Source organism: Callospermophilus lateralis, chromosome 13, assembly GCF_048772815.1.
Source record: "Callospermophilus lateralis isolate mCalLat2 chromosome 13, mCalLat2.hap1, whole genome shotgun sequence".
Classification (NCBI taxonomy): Eukaryota; Metazoa; Chordata; class Mammalia; order Rodentia; family Sciuridae; genus Callospermophilus; species Callospermophilus lateralis.
The window spans coordinates 80,133,149-80,153,282 of record NC_135317.1 but is presented as its reverse complement, the minus strand read 5'-3'; the positions used below and the strand labels follow the sequence as shown (position 1 = coordinate 80,153,282).

The 20,134-nt window shown below is 52.4% G+C and overlaps 1 protein-coding gene across 4 annotated transcripts in view; it reads left to right on the top strand.

Moving 5' to 3' along the window:
- Nav1 (neuron navigator 1) overlaps positions 1–20,134 on the top strand; it is a 251,932-nt gene that overhangs the window by 89,779 nt on the left and 142,019 nt on the right. For 3 of the 4 annotated variants that reach the window (XM_076832011.1, XM_076832010.1, XM_076832013.1), the window contains one exon: positions 7,662–8,450. In XM_076832011.1, coding sequence (XP_076688126.1) covers positions 7,662–8,450 — 789 coding nt within the window. The remainder of the gene's footprint in view (positions 1–7,661; positions 8,451–20,134) is intronic. The other variant, XM_076832012.1, reaches the window with a different exon arrangement.

Genomic DNA, 20,134 nt, shown 5'->3' with positions numbered 1-20,134 from the left:
AATTCATATAAAAGGTATTCAGGAGAAGGGCAGGGCAAAGCAAAGGTATACAGTAGGAAGGGTTAGGCCTGGACCAGGGGCAAGGAGGACAGCAGTAGAGGGCATTGTTGCCAAGGGGGTGAAGTTGGAGGGGTGAAGACATTAGTCCTGCGTGTTGGTTAGCACTGGACATGATGGAAGCCAAGATCAGAAAATGGGGGACTTTCCTTTTCTTGGAGGCAATCCAGGTCATTCTCTCAGAGATGTACCCTCCTCCAGGAGATCACGGAGTTCTCGCTATAAAAGGAGAAGAAGGGTCTCAATCCTGGGGGGTCCCGGTTCGCTCCCTTCAGAAGAGCGAGAGAGGCCCGGTGCCTGGTCCTGCCTCTCTGGGGCTGCCCCCTAAGAGCCTGGGTCTTGAGGAACACTTAGCAGAGCGAGGGGCAGCAGCCCAGTTCAAGACCACAGGTCCCCCGCCCTGCATTTTCCAGCCTTGGACTTTTTAGCTCTGGGGCCAGCTGAGATCCCTGGGTGAAGGAGTGGTCAGTCCTTTGAGCTCCAGCTCCTGTCCTCACTTAGGTCTGAAGCAGAATCTCTGAATAAGCCTCACGCACAGTCCCTGCTCCCTGTGGGTCTACGCAGCCAGGGGCAACTTCTCTCTGAAGGACTCTGAAGGTCCCATTCCTCTAGCCAGGGATGCTGGGCTTCAGGCTCTGCTCTTGTCTCCTATATGACCAGGAGTGACAGTGTTTTCTTCTCTGGGCCTCATTTCTGCCCCTTCCTTTCACACTGTGGGCCGGCCCATCCCTGCCCCGCTGGTCAGAGGGAGATGTGTCCCAGGGGCTGTGAGCGATGTGCGGTGCGGCTTAGTATTTCTTGGCATTTTTATCCTTCCAGAAGCTCCCTCTGGGACTGTCGAGCCAGAGGGCAGACAGAGCCCATGATCCTGGCTCCACTCCCAGCCTTCTGTTTGCTGAGCCTCGTTTTCCCCAGCAGACAGACAGACAACAAATTTATTGTCAGAGCTCACACATCTGATCTTTTGACCCAGAATAAAAATCCCCAATCCCTGAACTCAGGGAGACTTCTAGGGCTAGGAAGGGTGATCCACAGAACCATCTCAGCTACTGATGCCCTATTAAAGCAAAGGTAGCGACCGGGCTGGGAGGAAGCAAGTGGACCAACCTAGAAGGGTTTCCTGGAGCTGGAGCTGCTGGAGCATTCATGTTGGTCAACTGCGTCCACTGTCCTCTTTTCTTTTGCAAATGGGAGGCTGAGGTTCAAGTTCAGCGGGGACTACATGAGCCAGGCAGACTGGGTTGGGAGGACACCTCACCCACTCAAGCCCCCGTTTCTCAGAGCAGAGCAGAAATTTGGGGGCAGGAGAGTTTCATCCCTGAATGTCCCAAGGTCATTGCTCTGAAGAACAGGACTTTGCTTTGAAGAGGCAAGGAGAGGGTCGGGTGGCCTTTCCCCAGCCCAGGGCTGCAGGAAAGGGAGAAAAGATGCCTCTGGGACGGCATCCCACAAGCCTGGCTTCCATTCCACACGCCAGCTGCACCGTCTCTCGCCACAGGGTATCGAGAGGTCACTGCTGTTTACAATCCCCTACACATCTGTTCTGAGTCACGCATTCATTCATTTAATCAGTCGTCATTCACAAAATATTTTTGAGAGCCCACTATGTGCACAGGGCTTTGATGGCTTTCGAGAGCAAGGTCAACCAAAGTTGGGTCTTGGGAAACAGGAGTCAGTGCATGATGAACGATAGCTGCAGATGTTAGGAAATTATTAAAAGTCACTGCAGTGAACCCCTTGAAGACTCGGGGAATGCATCCGTAAGGGACATACGTATGTTCTCAAGAAGGGCTGGGGAGAAGAGAGAGCTCTAATCCTTTCTCCAAAACCAGCTCCTCCTAAATCCTTCTGTAACTCAATGGACAGCAACTTTAATCAGAGTCCAGGCCAAAATCCTTGGGGATGTTCTTGATTCCGCTCTTTCCCACACACCCACATTTGGCCTATCAGCAAATTCTAATGGCTGCAAAATATATCCAGAGTCTGACCACTTCTCATGATCACTACAGCCACTGGCATCGCTCAGCTGAATTGTTGCAACTGCTTCTGCCCAGGAACCCAGCCATTTGTCTCCGCACAGGAACCAAAGTGACCTTTCCAAGGGGGAAGCCAGGTCATATCACTCTCTGCTCCAAACCTGCCAGTAGCTCCCTCCCAAGTGAAAGGCCAAGTCCTTGTAGTGACCTTAAAGGCCCTCCACACACTGACCCCACTTCACATCACTGACCTTACCCCTCCCTTCTTTTCTCTCTAGTCCTGCTGAGGTCCCTGCTGACCTTCAAACATGCCAGGCATATTCCCCCTTGGGGTCATTGCTTGGGCTGTTCAATCTGGAAGTCTCTTCTCTCCCAGATGTCCATATAGATGGACTTCCTTCAGATCTTTACCTAAATGTCACCCTCAGTGAAACCTTCTTTGGCCACAGTATGGAAAAGTCAACTACTGCTGCTGGATATTTCATAGTCCCCTTCTTTCTCCTTAGAACTCGTCTAACATCTCTGTCTGGTTTATTGTCTATTTTCCCCATGAGAATATAAGTCCCAGGACGATAAGAATTTGGTCTGTCTCATCACTTGCCATATCCTCAGGCGCTTGTAGTGGGCCCTGAGCAAGGCATGAGCAGGGGAAACTGGTTGTCTGGGTGCAGATGAGATTTTGCTCAAACATCAGCTGTGTCAGCCGCCTCTATCTAGTCTGGCCTTGCACACATTTGGGGTGCTTAAGAAGTCCCTGCTGAAAGGTAGAATGACATGGGAAAATGGCAGAAGGAAATGGGACCAATGGCTGGAGGGCTTTCTTTTTTTTTTTTTTTAATAATTTTTTTAGTTGTAGTTGGGCACAATACCTTTATTTTGTTTATTTATTTTTATGTGGTGCTGAGGATCGAACCCAAGGCCCTGCATGTGCTAGGTAAGCGCTCTACCACTGAGCCACAATCCCAGCCCTGGAGGGCTTTCTATAGGGCCAGAGATGTTGGTATCTGCTAGGGCCATGATGAAGACACCATATCATGGGGTCTAAGCAGGGAAACTCTATGGGGCTGGTGACACCTTGACTCGGGGTGGGTGGGCTAGGTTCACAGCCATGTGTCTGGATTCCTAGCCCTTGCTCCCCAGATCTGGACTGTGGGGACAGAAATCAAGGACACCTTCCCTCAGCCCTGCTCTGCCCTTACTCCTGGAGGGAGCCAAGTGTGGACTCCTTTGCCCACTCCTCCCTACCCCAGATCCCCTCTGCTCCCAAGTCACCTTGCAAGGTTAACAGTGTGGGGAGCAGTCTAGTCTTCCCTCCCACCCTATTTTCTCTTTCACTGCCTCCCCCAGCTCCTCCTAACCCCTCTCTAACAGGCACTGGACCCAGACCCCCCACAGACTCCCTGGGTTACATCCGTTTCCAATCACAGGAGTGTGAGAATGTAAAATCACCCAGCAGGCCTCTCCTTGGCCATAAGCCTACATCTTCATTCCTCAAATTGCATTAAGTTATTGGTCAACAGATGTGGTCAAATCACTCATCCTATTTCCAGCCCAGAAACTGCCAATGCCTTCAAAAAGAGAGGAGTGGGGTGATAAGCCTGTCTTTGGGGAGCTGGGGATTGGAGACTTTCAGGATTCCTATTTCTATACCTCCCTTTAGAAATTGGGCAGGATCCAACCCCCTGAATCAGGTTACTGACATCACCAGCGCCCACTGCCTGCCCAGCCAGGCCTTTCCCTGGTCACATAGCCCCTTCGTTGATCTTTGATCGTTCTTTAGTGAACCATTCGAAGCCTGCCATTGTCACAAGATGGGTGAGAAAGGGGAAAATGGCCAAGTGGGAGGGCTTGGGGCTGGGCTTGGAGATAGTGTGACAGGGCAGGTCCCTCTCTTTTTAGGAATGACTCGAGGAAACGCTCTGCACATATTGGCTTTATCATATTGGCGTTATCGACTGATGCCGAATGACTGTTGCCACGGCAGCAGAGCTCTCCCACTGCAGAAGAGGATGGTGGGAAACTCAGGGGATGTGAAAGGAATCAAAAAAGAGACTGACCGAGTGAGAGGTCCCATTAGGGAGTGTCAGAAAGTTCCAGGATGCCAAGATGACTATTTAAAGAAACCATTACCTGGTCATGGCAAAACCCTTTAAAAAATGACAGGAGGAAAGCATACTGTGTGGACAGAGGAGATGCACTGGTGATTTCCATCTTGGATCTGTCAGGTGATGTGTCACAAAGGAGGGACTGGGGCAGTAGGGGTTTTTTTTTTAAATTTATTTTTTAGTTTTAGGTGGACACAATATTCTTTATTTTACATTTATGTGGTGCTGAGGATCGAACCCAGTGCCTCATGCATGCTAGGCGAGCGCTCTACCACTGAGCCATAACCCCAGCCCCCCCGCCCGCAGCAGGTTTTGATGGTATGGAGGAAGCTGTGCCTTTTTCTGGGCAACTTGTTCTTCCCCTCTCAATAAGGAGAATTTCAGGAGTTGTTTATTAAGGGATTTGGGAAATATGCTATTCTATGAGAGGAGGGTCAAAGGAACAAAGAAAGAGCCACTAGGATGAACTACGCATCAGATGAGGGAGTGAGGTAACCAGAAAGGAAGGCAAGCAGGCCAGGTCCCAGGGGCAGTGGGCATCCAGTGTCAAGGAAGTGCAGATGAACAGAGCAACAAATGGATGAGTGTTTCATAGCAACTCTGAAGACTTTCATCTAGAGACGTGGGTACCAGAGATGAGAGGCCAAATTCAGCAAGGAAAGGGGCTGCAGCAGAGTACACTGGGGTGGAATGGGTCACAGGGCACATGATGGTTTTCAGCCAGGATGATTACCCGTAAATTTCTCTTTGCTAAGGAGGAGATGAATTTATGTGCAGGAAGAAACCTGCAGACAACGATCAAGAGCTAGTGTAACCTAGTCAATCATACAATAGGCATCCTCAGATTCTCAAATAGCTATTTTTAGGAAAGGTGAGGTTCCCTGTGATTGAATCAGGGGCATCTTGTATGAATTAGAGAATGACTGCACAAGGATGAGGACTTTGGAAGTGATGGTTTGCAATTTTATTACAAGTGGCCTTTGGGATGGGGAGGAAGGGAGTGGTCATGTTTACTCAAAGATTTGGCATCAAAGTTGGGGCTTGATCCCCTGCTTGAACTGGGATCTCATGTTTATGCAGAAGCCTGAGTATCTTGTGTGTCCCATGACTGGCCTCATCCCTTGGCTCCGTGCCTGGCCAAGTTCTGGCGTGATACGACTTACATCCCTTTAACCAGCTCCTTATTGCTGGTCATTTCCTATCTGGACTCATAAGCCCTAGCTCCACCCTGAGTTTCCTGAGTTTTGGACTCGGGCCTCTGAGAATGATCTGCCTCGTGCCCCTGCCTTAGGACTATCTGGCAAATTCTTTTGCCAAATTAGTCAGATTCTTTGACTCCTTTCCTCCACTGCTTTGAGGTGGTGCCTCTTATCGTTCCTGCTTACCTGTGATGAACTGTGACATTGCTTTTTCATAGGGACCAGACTACTATTTCCCTCAGTGTTGTATTGTCTATCTTGCATTCCCCTGCCAGACACTGAGTTCCTTGAGGCTAGAATCTCCCTCTTTCTCTGTATCTCCAAGGTCAGCCAAGGGTCCATGCTTCTTATCAAACACCTTTCTGCTTGAGAATTCTATATTCTCAGTACTGGGTAGGCACATTCTCTTGGCCAAGATCCCTGTACATGAAGACTTTGTGGTATCTGAGTTCAACCCTTTGATCATGGAAGGCAGGGAGTCTTGGGCTACTGCCAGGACCAAAAGATCATGCAGGATACCAACCCGGTATCCACCAGGCAGGCCTTGGGATCCATTTAACCAACACTGCTGCGATACCTGCTACACATACGTGCTGGAGAGACAGCTCCATGCTGGGAGAGCTCCTATGCTATAGGGAGACAGATGCATACAGAAGTACCCCTCTCACTAGGTAGGGCTTGATGCTTAGTACTAGGAGAGTGGATGAACCAGAAGACTCAGTAGACCCAGGGGTCTTCAAATCTAGCAGGAAGAAAGGGAGAAGCTAGAAGATCCTGGGGGTGATGGGGATGGAGAGTAATCGATAGTTACCACATTCTGGGAGAGTTCTTAGGGCTTTACAATCCCCAGCCCACAGCTCCATCTGGAGCCTGCCCCTTCTGAAGCAAGCTTTCAGAATTCCCCTCCACTTTCCGCTGTCCCTCACCCCTCTTGAGAGCCTTTTGCTCAGGCAACCTGGTCTTGGGAGGACCTAGGAAGACTAGCAGTGTGGCCCTCTACTGTCCTAGGCAAAATGCCGCCTACTATTTGGTTCTTGCTTCCTCTTCCCTGGGACCAGGAGGTGCGGAAGGGAGAGAGATGGGTTGGGTAAGTGTCTTTTTAAATGGTTCTGCAGCACTGATTCAGCTCTGGCAGATAAGGGACCAGGGCTCATCCTTCCCCTGGTTTGACAGAGGGCTTTAAGTTCTAAAGCTCTTTTACCTAAGAAACTGGTATTATAATCATTGTGAGAGGGACAGACAACCAGAGGGGTTCAATGACTTTGACAAGGTCATGCAGTCCATCAGAAACGGAACCCAGTCTTCTCATCCGAAGGGTCAGTCCCTTCCTCCAAAGAGCTCAGTCGGCTCCCCAGGCTCCCCAGCAACCCCTGGCCCTGTCTTCTCCAAACCTCGCCTGTCCTATCTCCTGTCCCCTACCTTCTGGGTTCAGGAAAGCAACCTTGTGCCCCAAAGACTAAAGTAAGATAGGATGGGAATTTCCTGTGGGAAAACCAAGGATGGTTTGGGTAGGGGGCAGGGACCTTCCCAATGTCTTTTCAGGGCCCACTCTCTGCCCTTGTATCCTGAACTGCCCTCTTCAGTCCCTTTTACCTGCACCCCCACATTTCCTCAATCAATCCTTTCTTCCGGATGCGGCAGGGGACCACCCGTGCCCTCCAAGAACCTGCCTTGCCATGGCGCGGAAAGCAGAAGAAAACCTAGTGGGATCCTTTATGTGCCCCCTACCCCCCACTCATCCGCCCCTGGAGCGCCTGCTAGCAGATACCTCCCCCTCCCGAGCCAGAAATAGACACACTCTCTCTCCCCCACCTCCCTCCCTTCGCGCTCACTCCTCCCCTCCTCCTGTTTGCTCCCCGCCTTCGCCTCCCCTCCTTCCCGGGCTCGGAGCTGCAGCCTGCAGCCTTTACTGGAGCAAGGCGGGCGGAGTGCGGCGAGAGAGCTGCCGGGCAGTACACTGCCTGCAGGACTGACAGGCCGGCCAGGGCGGCCACGATCCCGCTCCAGGCTTTGATGGAGCAGCGGGGTTTCCATCTTTTCTTTGACTGATTTAAATTTTTTAATTTGTATTTTCCCCGCCCCGCCCCCTTTTCCTCCGACCCCGCCCCATCGCTTCACGGTTTCCCTGCTCTTTCCTCTTCCCGGGGTCCCTTCCCCGCGTTTCTTTCCCCGCTCCCTCCGCTCGCCTGCCCCACTCCTCCCTCGCTCCCTCCCCCTTCCTCTTCCCTTCTTCCTCGGTTTCTTCCGTCCTTTCCCTCCCCCTCCTCTTCTGCCGCCTCCTCCTCCCTGCGCCCCCGCCCCCTCCCCCCGCCCCGTGCCTGCAGACGCGCGGATCGTCCATGCGCTCCTCGCGGGCAGAATGCTGGGCAGCAGCGTCAAGAGCGTGCAGCCCGAGGTGGAGCTGAGCGGCGGCGGCGACGAGGGCGCGGACGAGCCGCGAGGAGCCGGCAGGAAGGCGGCAGCGGCGGACGGCAGAGGCATGCTGCCCAAGCGCGCCAAGGCGCCGGGCGGTGGTGGCAGCATGGCCAAGGCCAGCGCTGCTGAGCTGAAGGTCTTCAAGTCCGGTAGCGTGGACAGCCGTGTTCCCGGCGGTCCACCGGCCTCCAACCTGCGCAAACAGAAGTCGCTCACCAACCTCTCGTTCCTCACAGACTCAGAGAAGAAGCTGCAGCTCTATGAGCCCGAGTGGAGCGACGATATGGCCAAGGCACCCAAGGGTTTAGGCAAGATGGGGTCCAAGGGCCGCGAGACTCCGCTGATGTCCAAGACGCTGTCCAAGTCTGAGCATTCACTCTTCCAGGCCAAAGGCGGCCCGGCGGGCGGCGCCAAGACCCCCTTAGCTCCTCTAGCGCCCAGCCTGGGAAAACCCAGCCGGATCCCACGCGGACCTTATGCGGAGGTCAAGCCGCTCAGCAAGGCGCCAGAGGCGGCGGTCAGCGACGACGGCAAATCGGATGATGAGTTGCTCTCCAGCAAGGCCAAGGCGCAAAAGGGTTCTGGGCCTGTGCCCTCCGCCAAGGGCCAGGAGGAGCGCGCTTTCCTCAAGGTGGACCCCGAGCTCGTGGTAACTGTGCTGGGCGACCTGGAGCAGCTGCTCTTCAGCCAGATGCTGGGTAAGTCCTGCCGCCCCGCCCCACCCCGCCCCTGGCGCTCCTCTGGCCAGCTGCAGGGGAAGGTGCGAGCGAGGTGGGGGTGGTCGGAGCTTCCTCCCTTGCCCCAGCTCCGTAGGGCTCTCCTGATAACCGGTCAGATTAGAGGGGTATTGAGCCCAGATGTGCAGATCCACCTCTAGATGTGCACAAAGTACGTCTTAAAGATGTTACCTGGCTGGAGTCCAGGCCCTACTCTGGCCTGCGGGAGGTGAACCCGGACAATGGGGTGAAGGACTTAGATTCTCAGTCATAGAGCCCATTGGTTTCCATTGGTTTCCTCGAATTTTAAAGTCCAGAATCCTAATGAGACAATATCTGGGGCTGGTGGAGACTATAGCTGTGGAGTGGTCTGCACTGTGCCAGATAGCATCCAGCACTGGTAGGGAAGCGTCCAGGGAGAGCCTAGATCTAGAGGACAGATGTGAGAAGAGCAGATGTGAAGGCCTGTTGGCCCTGAAGCAGAGCTGAGGCTCCACTTCCTCTGGATCCCGGGTGGGAGCGCGAGTCGGATTTCCCGGGTGTGGGGGTTCTGGCAAGGAGAAGTGTCTGGGGCCAAGGGGAGGGCGGACAGCCAGCTGCGCGCATCTGGATGCGCCTCCTATACCTCAGCCCAGGCTCTAGCTCCAGACTCTACCCCCACTCCCACCCCAGGTCGTTTAGGGGAAGGTCTAGGCTTTTGCACCCAGACCTCTATTTGACGGGGCAGCCTTTGCCCTTTGGCTAATGGAAGCCGAGCAGGCGGGAAGGGAAGAACAAAGCTTGCTGGAGTGGAGGAAGCACAGAGAGCTGCTCCATTGTTCTCTGAGCCTGAAGAGTTCATGCAAAAAAACCCGGAGCGGGCCGGGGAAGTTCTCTTGCTTTCCCTAGGGCCGGTGCCCTCACAGAGGGACAGATCCAGGATGTGCAGGACACAAGGCTGCGGTGCCTTGGGAGCCCATATGGGCGGTGCTGGGGCCACGCGCGGACGGCGGCAAGGCCTGGAGCCCAGGCTAACCGCCTTGGTTGAACAGACTTGTTGCTGTGCCTAGAATATGGATCCTCAGGCCCCGGGCGCCTAGGGACCCTTCCCCGGTACCCTGCAGGCTGGCTGCCCCGCTGGGGGCTGGGAAGGGGCGTGTCTGTGCGCGTGTGAAGGGGCGGGGTCGAGTGATGGGCGGGCCGGTGGGGATGGATGGATGGATGGATGGATGGATGGATGGAAGGTAGAACTTGCCTGGCTGCCCTGGAGAATGAGAAGCTGAGGGAGATGGGTTTGGCCTGCTGCAGGTTTCCTGCCCCCACTCCTGCACCCCCCCCCCAACTCCAGTGTGGGCCAGGATAAGGATCCCTTGACCAGGGTCAAGGATTTGGCCTTTCTGAGAATGGATCCTCTGGAAGGAGGCTGCAGATGGGTTTTACAGAGGCAATCAGGAAACTGGGCAAGGGCAAAAGGGGAAGAGCAGTCTTGTCCCTGGAGAGCCCCTGAAAGCTCAGGCCTCAGCAGGGAGGAGTAGAGGTGGGGGGTGGGGTGCATCAGTGACAAGGCAGCCTCACCCTGAAAAGAGAAATTGCCACCTGTGCTCACTGCCTGCTGAGTCGGCCAGAGGCCCTGCCCTCGAGGAGCTTGCAGTCCAATGGGGCAAGATAGTCGCTAATGAATAAAATAATTCCAGGCGGTGGAGAAGATGAAACTGGATTGTGTGCTGGAGAGATACTGGGCAGGCCTGCTGAGGCCTCTCTAAGGAGGTGATAATCCAATTGTGACTGAAGCTTGAGAAGGAGGCACCAGGCTGACTGGGAAGAATGTTGCCTGAAGGACTAAAAGGAGAGGGGGGGACCTTCACTGTGATTTGGGCAGGGGAAGGGTGGATAGGGGCATGGAATAGCAGAAGGCACAAACCCACTTTCAAGGTCAGGGCTTCCCCTGTTTGGTTGGCTTAGCTGATCTGGCCCTTCCTAGACCTGGCAGTCCCCACACTACCCCCAGGAGCTGGGCTGTTAATTGCTTCTCAAAAGGCGTAACCATGGAAACCCTAACAAATAGGCCTAGAGCTGGTTGAGGGTGGCAGGGAAAGCTGAACTCTAGTCCCTTATGTGTGCTGTGCATGGGCCACCAAAGTTGTCCTGATGACCCCATGGAGAGCTGAGGGGCTTCTCTCACAGGTGGAAAGTCTGAGGAGCTTGCTGGACTGTCATCAGCTGAGAGGTAGGGTATGGGTCCAGGCCCTAGGACTGTGCTTGGCATCAGCTGTGGGTGCAGCTGGTAACTCCAGGCCAACGTTGGTGTGAAGGTGGACATGGAGGATGGACTGACCAGATGAGGGTGAAGGGGACAGTATACCCAATGAACCTTGCAGGGCCTGTGAGGGTGTTCCCAGTGTGGGGATAGGCCCTTGTTGGAGGGCAATGGGGCTTCTGGAGGGAATGGCTATTTCCCTGTTGCTGAAGACAAGGGTATTTGTCCCCACCCATGAGTCTCAGTGTCAGGTTATGCTCATTCCCTGAGACTATCTCAGACTTAAGAAGGTACCTTGATCTAATTTCTGAGGCAGAGGGTGTGGGGAGGTGAGGTAACCCCAAACAAGAGCCTTTCTGGAATAAAGGGGAAAAAGTGAAACCTGATCATCCTCTTTCCAGAAATCAGCTGGGGCCCAGATGGTCTAAGCAGGTTCCCTGTCCCTTCTCCAGCCTTGGAAGCTGCCGAGTAACCAGGGTCCCCCTGGGGAACTGTAGAAACTAAGAAGACTGAGGGGTAGATCCCAGAGAGAAGAGACCAATTCCAGGAAATCAGATGCCTTTGGAACCTGGCCGATCTTACACATCAGGCAATTGGTCTCCCAGAAGGCCACCAGGCCTGCATCTAGGGCAGGGCCGGAAGCTGTATTCCACATTTGCCTGTCCAGAAGTCTTAAGCTCTCAGTTCTCTTCTGGGACTCAGTTTCCCCATTTGCGAGTGAAAGAGAGCCTCGCTTGGCTCGATCATACCCTTTAGGGATGGGGGGGTGGTGATTAAACCTTGAAAATGTCCTAGGTGGCTTCAAGAGAACTTGGATTAGTGCAAGGCTGTTAAATACCGAAGAAATATCCCCAGACCACACTCTTCCTCCTCATCGGCCCAGGCCTCAAGGATCTCAAGTAAAATCTGTCTGTGGACTCCCCGAAAAGTTCAGCGTTTCTCCATTTGGTCCTCCTGGAAAAAAAGGGACAAGGTGGAGCGGTTAAGACTGCCCAAGGTTAGGTGTGAAAGAGCCTAGGAACTTGGAGTTCCTAGTCGTACTTCCCCACAGAAGGTGTCTGGCACCCACCCCAGGGTTACCATGACAACATTTAGGTCCTCAGAAGCACAGGCCAAATAGGATTGAGGAAGAAAGGCAGGAAGCTACCCGTTTCTAAGCCACTTGGTTGCTATGGGTTTTTTTGTGGGGTGGTGGGCAGAAGGAGAGAGTTACTCCAAAAAATGTGCTCTTGAATGCTCTGAGTCCTGGGGGGATGGAATGTCCTTCATATTTAGTGCTTTAGGGGATAGGTGGGTAGAAGAGATGTTGTTAACTCTCCAAAGAATCGCTTCTGAGAGCAGACAGGTGTGTGTGCAAATTCACCATGCCCCTCAGTGTCAGAGGCTCCACCCAGAGCCATTTCAGATGCTTCCAGGGCTTCCCCAAGGCCTGGCAGGAGAGTGTGACAAAGCTCACTTCTGCCCCTCCCCTGGGCAGCAGTAGTGGTGCTGGAGAGTGCTCTGGTGTTTCCTGCAGGTGAGCCGGGACTGTATGAATCAGGAATTGGTGCAGAACCGTGGAGCTGTGAGGCCTCCCTCCTTTCTCAAGTTTGGTGCTGAGAGCATTTCTTTTTCTACCTTGTCAGGATGTTTTCTTCCAGGGTCAGGCTTGGGCCCTCACCCAAGAGGTGGACAAGAGGTCCTGCTCCTCTGCTCTGGGCCTTGGCTTCTTCAGATTGCCTCCTCCAAAGCTGCCATCCCAAGGCAGCCCAGGCTCTGCTTCTGAGAGTGACACATGGGAGGATGAGTAGGGGGCAGACCCTCCATTCTGGGGAGAAGGTCCAGATTAAACAGACGTGTCCAAAGCTGCTGTCATTCCCCAAAGCATAAACCAATTCAGGGAAATGCCCTTTACTGATGGCTCTGTCCCCAGACCACAGGCCCCTTCTAGACCTGGAGTGAATACATAACAGAGCCAAGTCACCCGGAACCCTTGGGTGTTTCCTGACACTTCTCTCTTGTTCCAGTCCTCCTCACCCGCCTGCCCTATCTGCTTTTGGAGCTACTACCACCCACCTCCTGCCTGGCCCCTACCTGGCCCCTACCTGGGCATCCCCTTCTGCTTGCTAACCTCCAGTCTTGCCCTTGCCTGCAGCTGTCCCGCCACACCCACACCCACACCTGGCAGCCTCTGACCCAAGGCTCAAGGTGCAGGTGGCTTCAATGGGCTCGAAGGACAACATGTCCTGCATTGAGCAGAGGCCTCAGGGACCTTAACTGTAGCTCAGCATTCTACTGCTCCACCAGTCACCGCTGCAGCACACTGCAGTGTCTCCCTGGACAACCCGTGAGAGAGAAGTCCCCTCCTCTCTGCAGAGCACTCCACCTCCCTCAGCCTTCCCTGGGATTTCATAGAACCACAGAATAGAAATTGTCTGGTTGAGCCACCCACTTAAGCTGAAACTAATCCCATCATAGGCAGGTGGGTGTTCTGTTTACACACTCCTAGTGACAGAGGACTCACTACCTTATTTTCCTGAAAAGCATTCATTATGAGAAAGCTCTTTTTTTCTGTTGAACCAAGATTCTGTTTCCTAATAATTTCCACCCGTGGTCCAGATTTGCTCTCTGGATCTTTACAGATTAATTTAGTCTGCATTTTAGATTTCTTATATTTGAAGTCAGATACTTATGCAAGCTCTATCTCATCTTTTCTCCTTATACCTCTCCCTTCATTTTCTTTCATTTGTCTTTTTTTTTTTTTTTTTTAAATGAGACCTGATAGGGGAGGAGCCTGACCTATTCACCTGGTTCTCAGGCCCAGTGAAGTCCAGCCCCCTCAGCTGGATCACACTCCCACCTCCTCATAATGTCTGCATCTCAGGGTGGCTTCCCGCTGGGGACCCACAGCACCTGGCTGCATTTTCTCCTGGCCCAACCCGGAAGCTGTGCTACTCACAGCCTTCTCTCTCAGCCTGGAAACCCTGTGCTAGGCAGCCAGCAGAGGGGAAATGGAGCCACATGTTTCTCATTTGCACTGGCTGACCTCCCTCCACACCTTGTTTGGATTACCCAGATGTTTTTGATGTCCTGGGAGCCTGCAGCCTTCTCTCTCATGCACAGGAAGGGCCAGGGGCCAGGCCCAGCTCACTACCCTGCGTGGGCAGGCGCCCTCTGATAGGAGACCCTTGAGAGCTGGGCCAGCCCTGAAGCAGACTCCACCTCCTACACCTTCCCCCACACTGGGGCCTGGGAAGCAGGGCCCCAGAACCTCCTGGGATCCGTTCCACCTCCTTCAATGAAAATAGTTTCTGTTTCCTTCTGAGCAGCAGAGATGAGGGCACAGACCAAGAAGATACCCAGGAACTGTTTATATCTTCCAGCAGAGGCTGAGCCAGGAGTAGAGTTGTGCCAACCCAGGGTGTGTCCAGTGTGGCTGTTCAGTGTGGGCACAGCTGAGATAAGCAGGGTTGGCTGGGAGGCTTATCATCTTTTATATGCAACTTTTTGGCTGAGATTTTATGACTGTGGCATATGTAAGTGCAAATTGCAAGGGTGGGAGCCTAGTCGTGTGCTGAGCCAGGGAGGGAGAGGGTGGAGCGTGGCCCATCTGCAGGTCCCAGGTTCACCCCTAAGGGCTTTGGTTCCAGGTTCCAGGCGCTTGCTGTCAACGCTGTCATACATCTTGAGTTTGACATCCGGTTCTTCTCCAACTCAACTCCAGCCAAACCTCAGCACGGCCGCCAGGGCCGGGCCAGGGTGGACCCTTGCCCTGAGCCATCAGCATCTATTTTAGACATCTCAATGATACATTTCAGGGCCACTGGAGTGGGCGTTTCCTCCAGCGTCTTCTAATTTCTGGGTGGCAGCTCTTCCTCTGGGCTTCTCAGGGTACTAACTTCTATGACTTGGGGGAATGTGGAAACCAAGAACAAGGGCAGGTCCAAGCCCAGAAGTGCTGTGAATACTCCTGCCACTGGTCCCCATGGTGTCCTAGAGTTTCCGAGGGCTGTCCTTCTATTGATTGATGTAATCTGGTCTAGGAGGTTGGATGTCATAAGCTCCAGGTGTTTCGACGGAGAGCTGGGGTTGTAAGCTGTAACCCTGGGCTGAGTGGAGGGATGGGAAGGCTAACAGAGTTGGACTCAGGCAGGTGTGGTGGGAGCAACTGGGCGACTAGGTTGTATAGCACGCGGCAGAAACCCCTGCAGCTTTCGTGAGTTTGGGTGTCAGGATGTGAACACAGGATGTGCAGTGGATGGTGTGTGTTCACATGGATCAGTGCAGGTAAACACTTGCACACTCACTGGCTTCCAGCACATATGCACACACTAAAGGTACGCTTACGTGTGTGTGTGTGTGTGTGTGTGTGTGTGTGTGTGTGTGAACAAGAACTGGAAAGGTTTAAAAGAGTCTGAAATACAGCCATGGTGGAACAACTTCCCCCAAACAGACAAGGAAGAGGCTACAGGGGCTCAGACTTCTGGCTCCTTTCCCAGAAAAGCACTGTAAGTGCTGGTTACTCCCTGGACTCTAAAGACATAGACTCTCGCTGCCCTTGGTGACCCTAAACAAGCCCTGCCTTTAGGGGTATGCCGGCAACCAGCTAGGAGGCCCTGCCTTCTCTCTGCAGAGTCCCTGAAGTGCTGTGGGGCATAGGATTCTGATACCCAACAACTGAGAATGGCCTCCTAGGAGCACTGGTACCCAACTCTTCTGCCTCCCCCCACGCAGAAAAAAATCTCTACAATAATCTAATACTGTTATTTACCAATCACTTGGCATACCAGAGGCAATGTTTCATTCTGTTTGTCTTGTGTTGTTTTGGCACTGGGGATTGAATCCAAGGGCACTTTACCACTTGAACCACATCGCAGCCCTTTTATTTTATTCTTTTTAATTTTGAGACTGGGTCTCACTCCATTGCTAAGGGCCTCACTAAGTTGCTGAGGCTAACCTTGAACTTTCAATCCTCCTGCCTCAGCCTCCTGAGTTGCAGGGATTACAGGTGTGTGTCACTACACCTGGCGAGGCATTGTACTTATTCCTTATGTATCCTAAGCAACTTAATGCTCACAGTAATCTCATGATTCCAATTACAATTGAAGAAACCGAGGCACTGAAATTTAGGTAATCTGCCCAAAGCAAGTGAACAGCAGAGCCAGGATTGGAGCATAATCCTGGGGATGTGGTGCTCCCAGGAGCCTCAAGATTCCCCCAACATTGTTTGATTTCATTTAATTCAGGAGCAGCTTGTCAAGCAGTGGGTAGGGGCAAACCACCGTGCTCCTGAGCTCGAGGTTTGGGGCCAGCGTGCTAGTTTGACAGGTGAGAGGAGGAGAAAAGACGTGCTCATTCTCGGACAAGGTAAAATGTGACCTGTGCTATGAAAAAGAGAGAGAAGGTGACTGAGGAGGGTGAGGCCAGCTAGAGCTAGAGTACAGGTGGGGGTGGGAGACGTGCAGCAGGGCACTTCTGGAAATGCCTTTTTTAGTTGTAGATGGACATAATACCTTGATTTGTTTTATTTATTGTTATGTGGTGCTGAGAACTGAACCCAGTGCTTCACACATGCTAGGCAAGTGCTCTACTGATGAGCTGCAACTGCAGATGAAGGGTTGACTTGTTTAAAAAAAAATTTTTTTTTTATTAGAGCATTATAGTTATGCATAGTAGCTGGGTACATTTGGACAAAATCATGTTTGCAAGGAATTTGATTTCCATTCCCATTTCCCCCAGGATTGACGTAGTGTTGAAAGGAGCATGAGATTGTGGTAGCAGAGATGGAAGGGCCTGGAAAAGGAAAGGAGGAGGTAAATGTTGGGCTTCATGGTAGGCGGTGAGGCTGGAAGGCAGCAGAAGAGACAAGACTGCAAAGGCAGGCTGGAGAGGGTCGTGGCTAGTGGCAGTGAGGGTGCTCTGGGCAGACAGTTGAATGGAGGAATGCAATGGGGGTTTACCCAACAGTCCTGCGTCTCCTCCCTGCTTGGAGCAGTGGCTGAGTGAAGACCTAAGCCAGCCTGTGGTCCCACATCTCTTCATTGCAGGGAAGATGGCTCTTGCAGCCCCTGCCGTGTGCCCATGGAGGTCCCTAGGGAGAGGACACCTCTATGCTCCAAGGTTTCCCCTCATTAGCAGCAGCTCTGATGAGACTCTCTGCCCAAGATACAGTGCTCTTCCCTGACCGGGGACTGGTCCTCCACTGCGTTAGCTCTGCAAGTGCCCTGCTGAAGGCAGACCTACAGCTCACCACGCATGACCCAGACATAGCAGAACCCAGATGTGAAGCCGATTTGGGACTAGGCAGTGGAATTGTTCAATTGCTTGCAATTTCTTGGGTGGGGAAAGTGGTTACTGGAGATTAAACTCAGGGGCACTTGACCACTAAGCCACATCTCCAGCCCTATTTTGTATTTTAGTTATAGACCAAGTCTTGCTGAGTTGCTTAGCACCTCACTTTTTTTTTTTGTTTTTAAAGAGAGAGGGAGAAAGAATTTTAATATTTATTTTTTTAGTATTTGGCAGACACAACATCTTTGTCTGTGGTGCTGAGGATCGAACCCGGGCCGCACGCATGCCAGGCGAGCGCGCTACCGCTTGAGCCACATCCCCAGCCCCCTCACTTTTGCTTTGAATTCGCGATCCTCCTGCCTCAGCCTCCTGAGCTTCTGGGATTACAGGCATGAGCCACTGCACCTAGCTTGCTTGCAATTTTGAAGCAGACTCAAGTAGTGTGGGAGCCACATTTTAGCTCCTAAATTACTTGTTCAATGCGAGAAGTCTTCCTGAAAGAAGAGGAAGTTGGGGAGCGGTTGAAGGGAATCGGGTCTTGGCACTGGGGGCAGGCACTTCAGATTTTGTTTGAAGGATGGAGGAAGGCAGGCTGGGGTGTGGCTGGCTGGGAGCCCTCAGAGCAGATGGTGTTTCAGGGAGCAGAGGAAGGAGACCACCCTGGGCAGGAGGGCCCACAGGGATTGGGGGTGCTCTTACTCTAAGCTCAAGCCTTTCTCTGCCTCTGTTCCTTTGGGATGCCACCAGGTTATTCCAGTTGCCATGCCCAGGTTTTATCATGAGGTTCCGTTGTTATAGGAACCAGTGTGTTTGCCATAGAGGATTTGATTTTATTATGGAGTCTAGGTGTCCCCAGAAGGTGTCCACAGGGGACAGGTTCAGAGTTTGCTACAGAGTGTAGACACTGTCCTGTTGTCTTTATTTAATTTTTATTATTATTATTATTATTATTATTATTATTATTATTATTATTTGGTACAGGGGATCGAACCCAGGAGTGCTCACCACTGAGCTACATCCCCAGCACTTTAAAAATTTTATTTTGAGACTGGGTTTTGCTGAGTTACTCAGGTTGGTCTCAAACTCAGGATCCTTCCTCAGCCTCTTGAGTAGCTGGGATTACAGTTGGGGCCCCGCTCCCTACTGCCCCACTGTTTTAATGTTTCCACGGGACCTGGATGATGATGACACAGTGTCCTGCAGGTTCAGGGAGAGGGAGTGGATAACAGGGAAGGCAGCAATGCCTGTCCAGGGGGGAGCCCTGCAGCCAGCGCCACTACTGCTCCTTCTGCCACAGTGCACAGCAGCACCAATGAGGGGTAGCCTCCCTTAGCTGCAGGAATAGGGCCCAGTCCCTGTGCTGCCTGACATCACCCAGCCAGTGGCATTTGCTCTTTGCTCAGCAGGCAGCATGGGAGGCTGGTGCTGCTCCTGCTGCCGACATCAAGGGATCCACTGGACTCCCAGGAGCAGGCCTCCAAGGAGGGAGGCCTGCTGGGCACCCCAGGCCTTTCTGAGGTCCCTCAACCCTCTCCTAGTTTCAGGTGCACTTGACCACTAAGCCACATCCCCAGCCCTATTTTGTATTTTAGTTATAGACAGAGTCTCGCTGAGTTGTTAGCACCTCACTTTTGCTTTGAACTCGTGATCCTCCTGCCTCAGCCTCCTGAGCTGATGGGATTACAGGCATGTGCCACTGCACCCGGCTTGTTTTCAATTTTGAAGCAGACACAAGTAGGGTGGGAGCCACATTTTAGCTCTTAAATTACTTGTTCAATCCAGGAAGTCCTCCTGAAAGAACAGGAAGTTGGGGAGCGAGGGTCTGGCTGAGATGTTTGGGCTTCCTGGAAGAAAACACTCAGCCTTGAGACTCTAATTGAGGCTGTGCAGTTTGTAGTTAAGTCATGAACCTTCATCCTCAGGTCCCAGGGCCACCATTTAATGCTCACAGCCTGGAGATCAGTCACAATAGTGACTAATATTTATTGAGCACTCACTGTTTGCCATCTGTGTTGGGTGCTTGGTTTGTATAATCCCATTTCGTCCTCATAACGAGATATTATTCAAGGGTCACATGTGAAATATTTAACAACCTTGGGAGGCTGTAATGCTGGATTCCACCCTGGGAGGGAGGGTCCTACTATATCAGGTGTTGTATCTGTGTTGGGAGGCTGAGGCAGGAGGATCTTGAGTTCAAAGCCAGCCTCAGCAACTTAGCGAGGCCCTAAGCAACTTAGTGAGACCCTGTCTCTAAATAAAATATAGAAAAAGGGCTGGGGATGTGGCCTAATGGTTACGCGCCCCTCAGTTTAATCCACAGTATTAAAAAAAAAAAAATAGTGTGATTGGTGGACTGTGATGGTTCTAGAGCAAGGCCCCAGGTGGCCCAAGTGGCAAGGGGAATACAGGAGAGCTCAAAGAAGCATGGACCTTCCTACTGTAAAAGAGTGTTTATAGTATTTAATAACCGGGTGGCCCTACTGGTGCATTTCTTCTGGCTGGTAACCCCACTATAATACAAGATTTAGATATGAGAAAACTGATTGGAGCCTAAGGAATGCCAAACAGCTTGCCCCAAATCACGTGACAAGTGTCACCATGAATTGACTTCTGCCCCTGATCTACGTGGCAGAACAAAGATATCCACAGCTCTGTACCAGCATTTGAACAGGGCTTGATTCAGCATCCTGATTGAGTCACTAGGCTCTACTGTCTCTTGCATGAGACAGGATGAGAGAAGGAAAGCCCTGCCCTCTCCATGTTCTAGAACTTAGGCTCAGTCAGGCTTGCCCAGGTCTAAACGAATCAGTTCTCCCCTGCCCTCTGCAAACATTCCTCAGTGCTATTTGCCAGGGACCCTGCTCCCCAAGCTGTCCCTGACCATTGTGGGAAGCACAGGTGGGAAATTCTGGCCCAGTCATGGCTAGTGCTGGACACAGCAGAGACCTGGAGCGTCAGAAAGGCTCTCAGAGGCTTCCCAGGTGGACGCAAAAGAAGATGATAACCAAGGTGGCCTGAATGTGGGTGACTCGCGGTCAGGAAGAGTGGGAGCCTGGAGTGTCAGCCTAGGGCAGACTGTTCCTCTCGCCCTCTGACTGTGGATCCTGAATCTGTCGCTCACTAACTGTGGATCTTGAATAAGCCACTTAACTTCCGGATC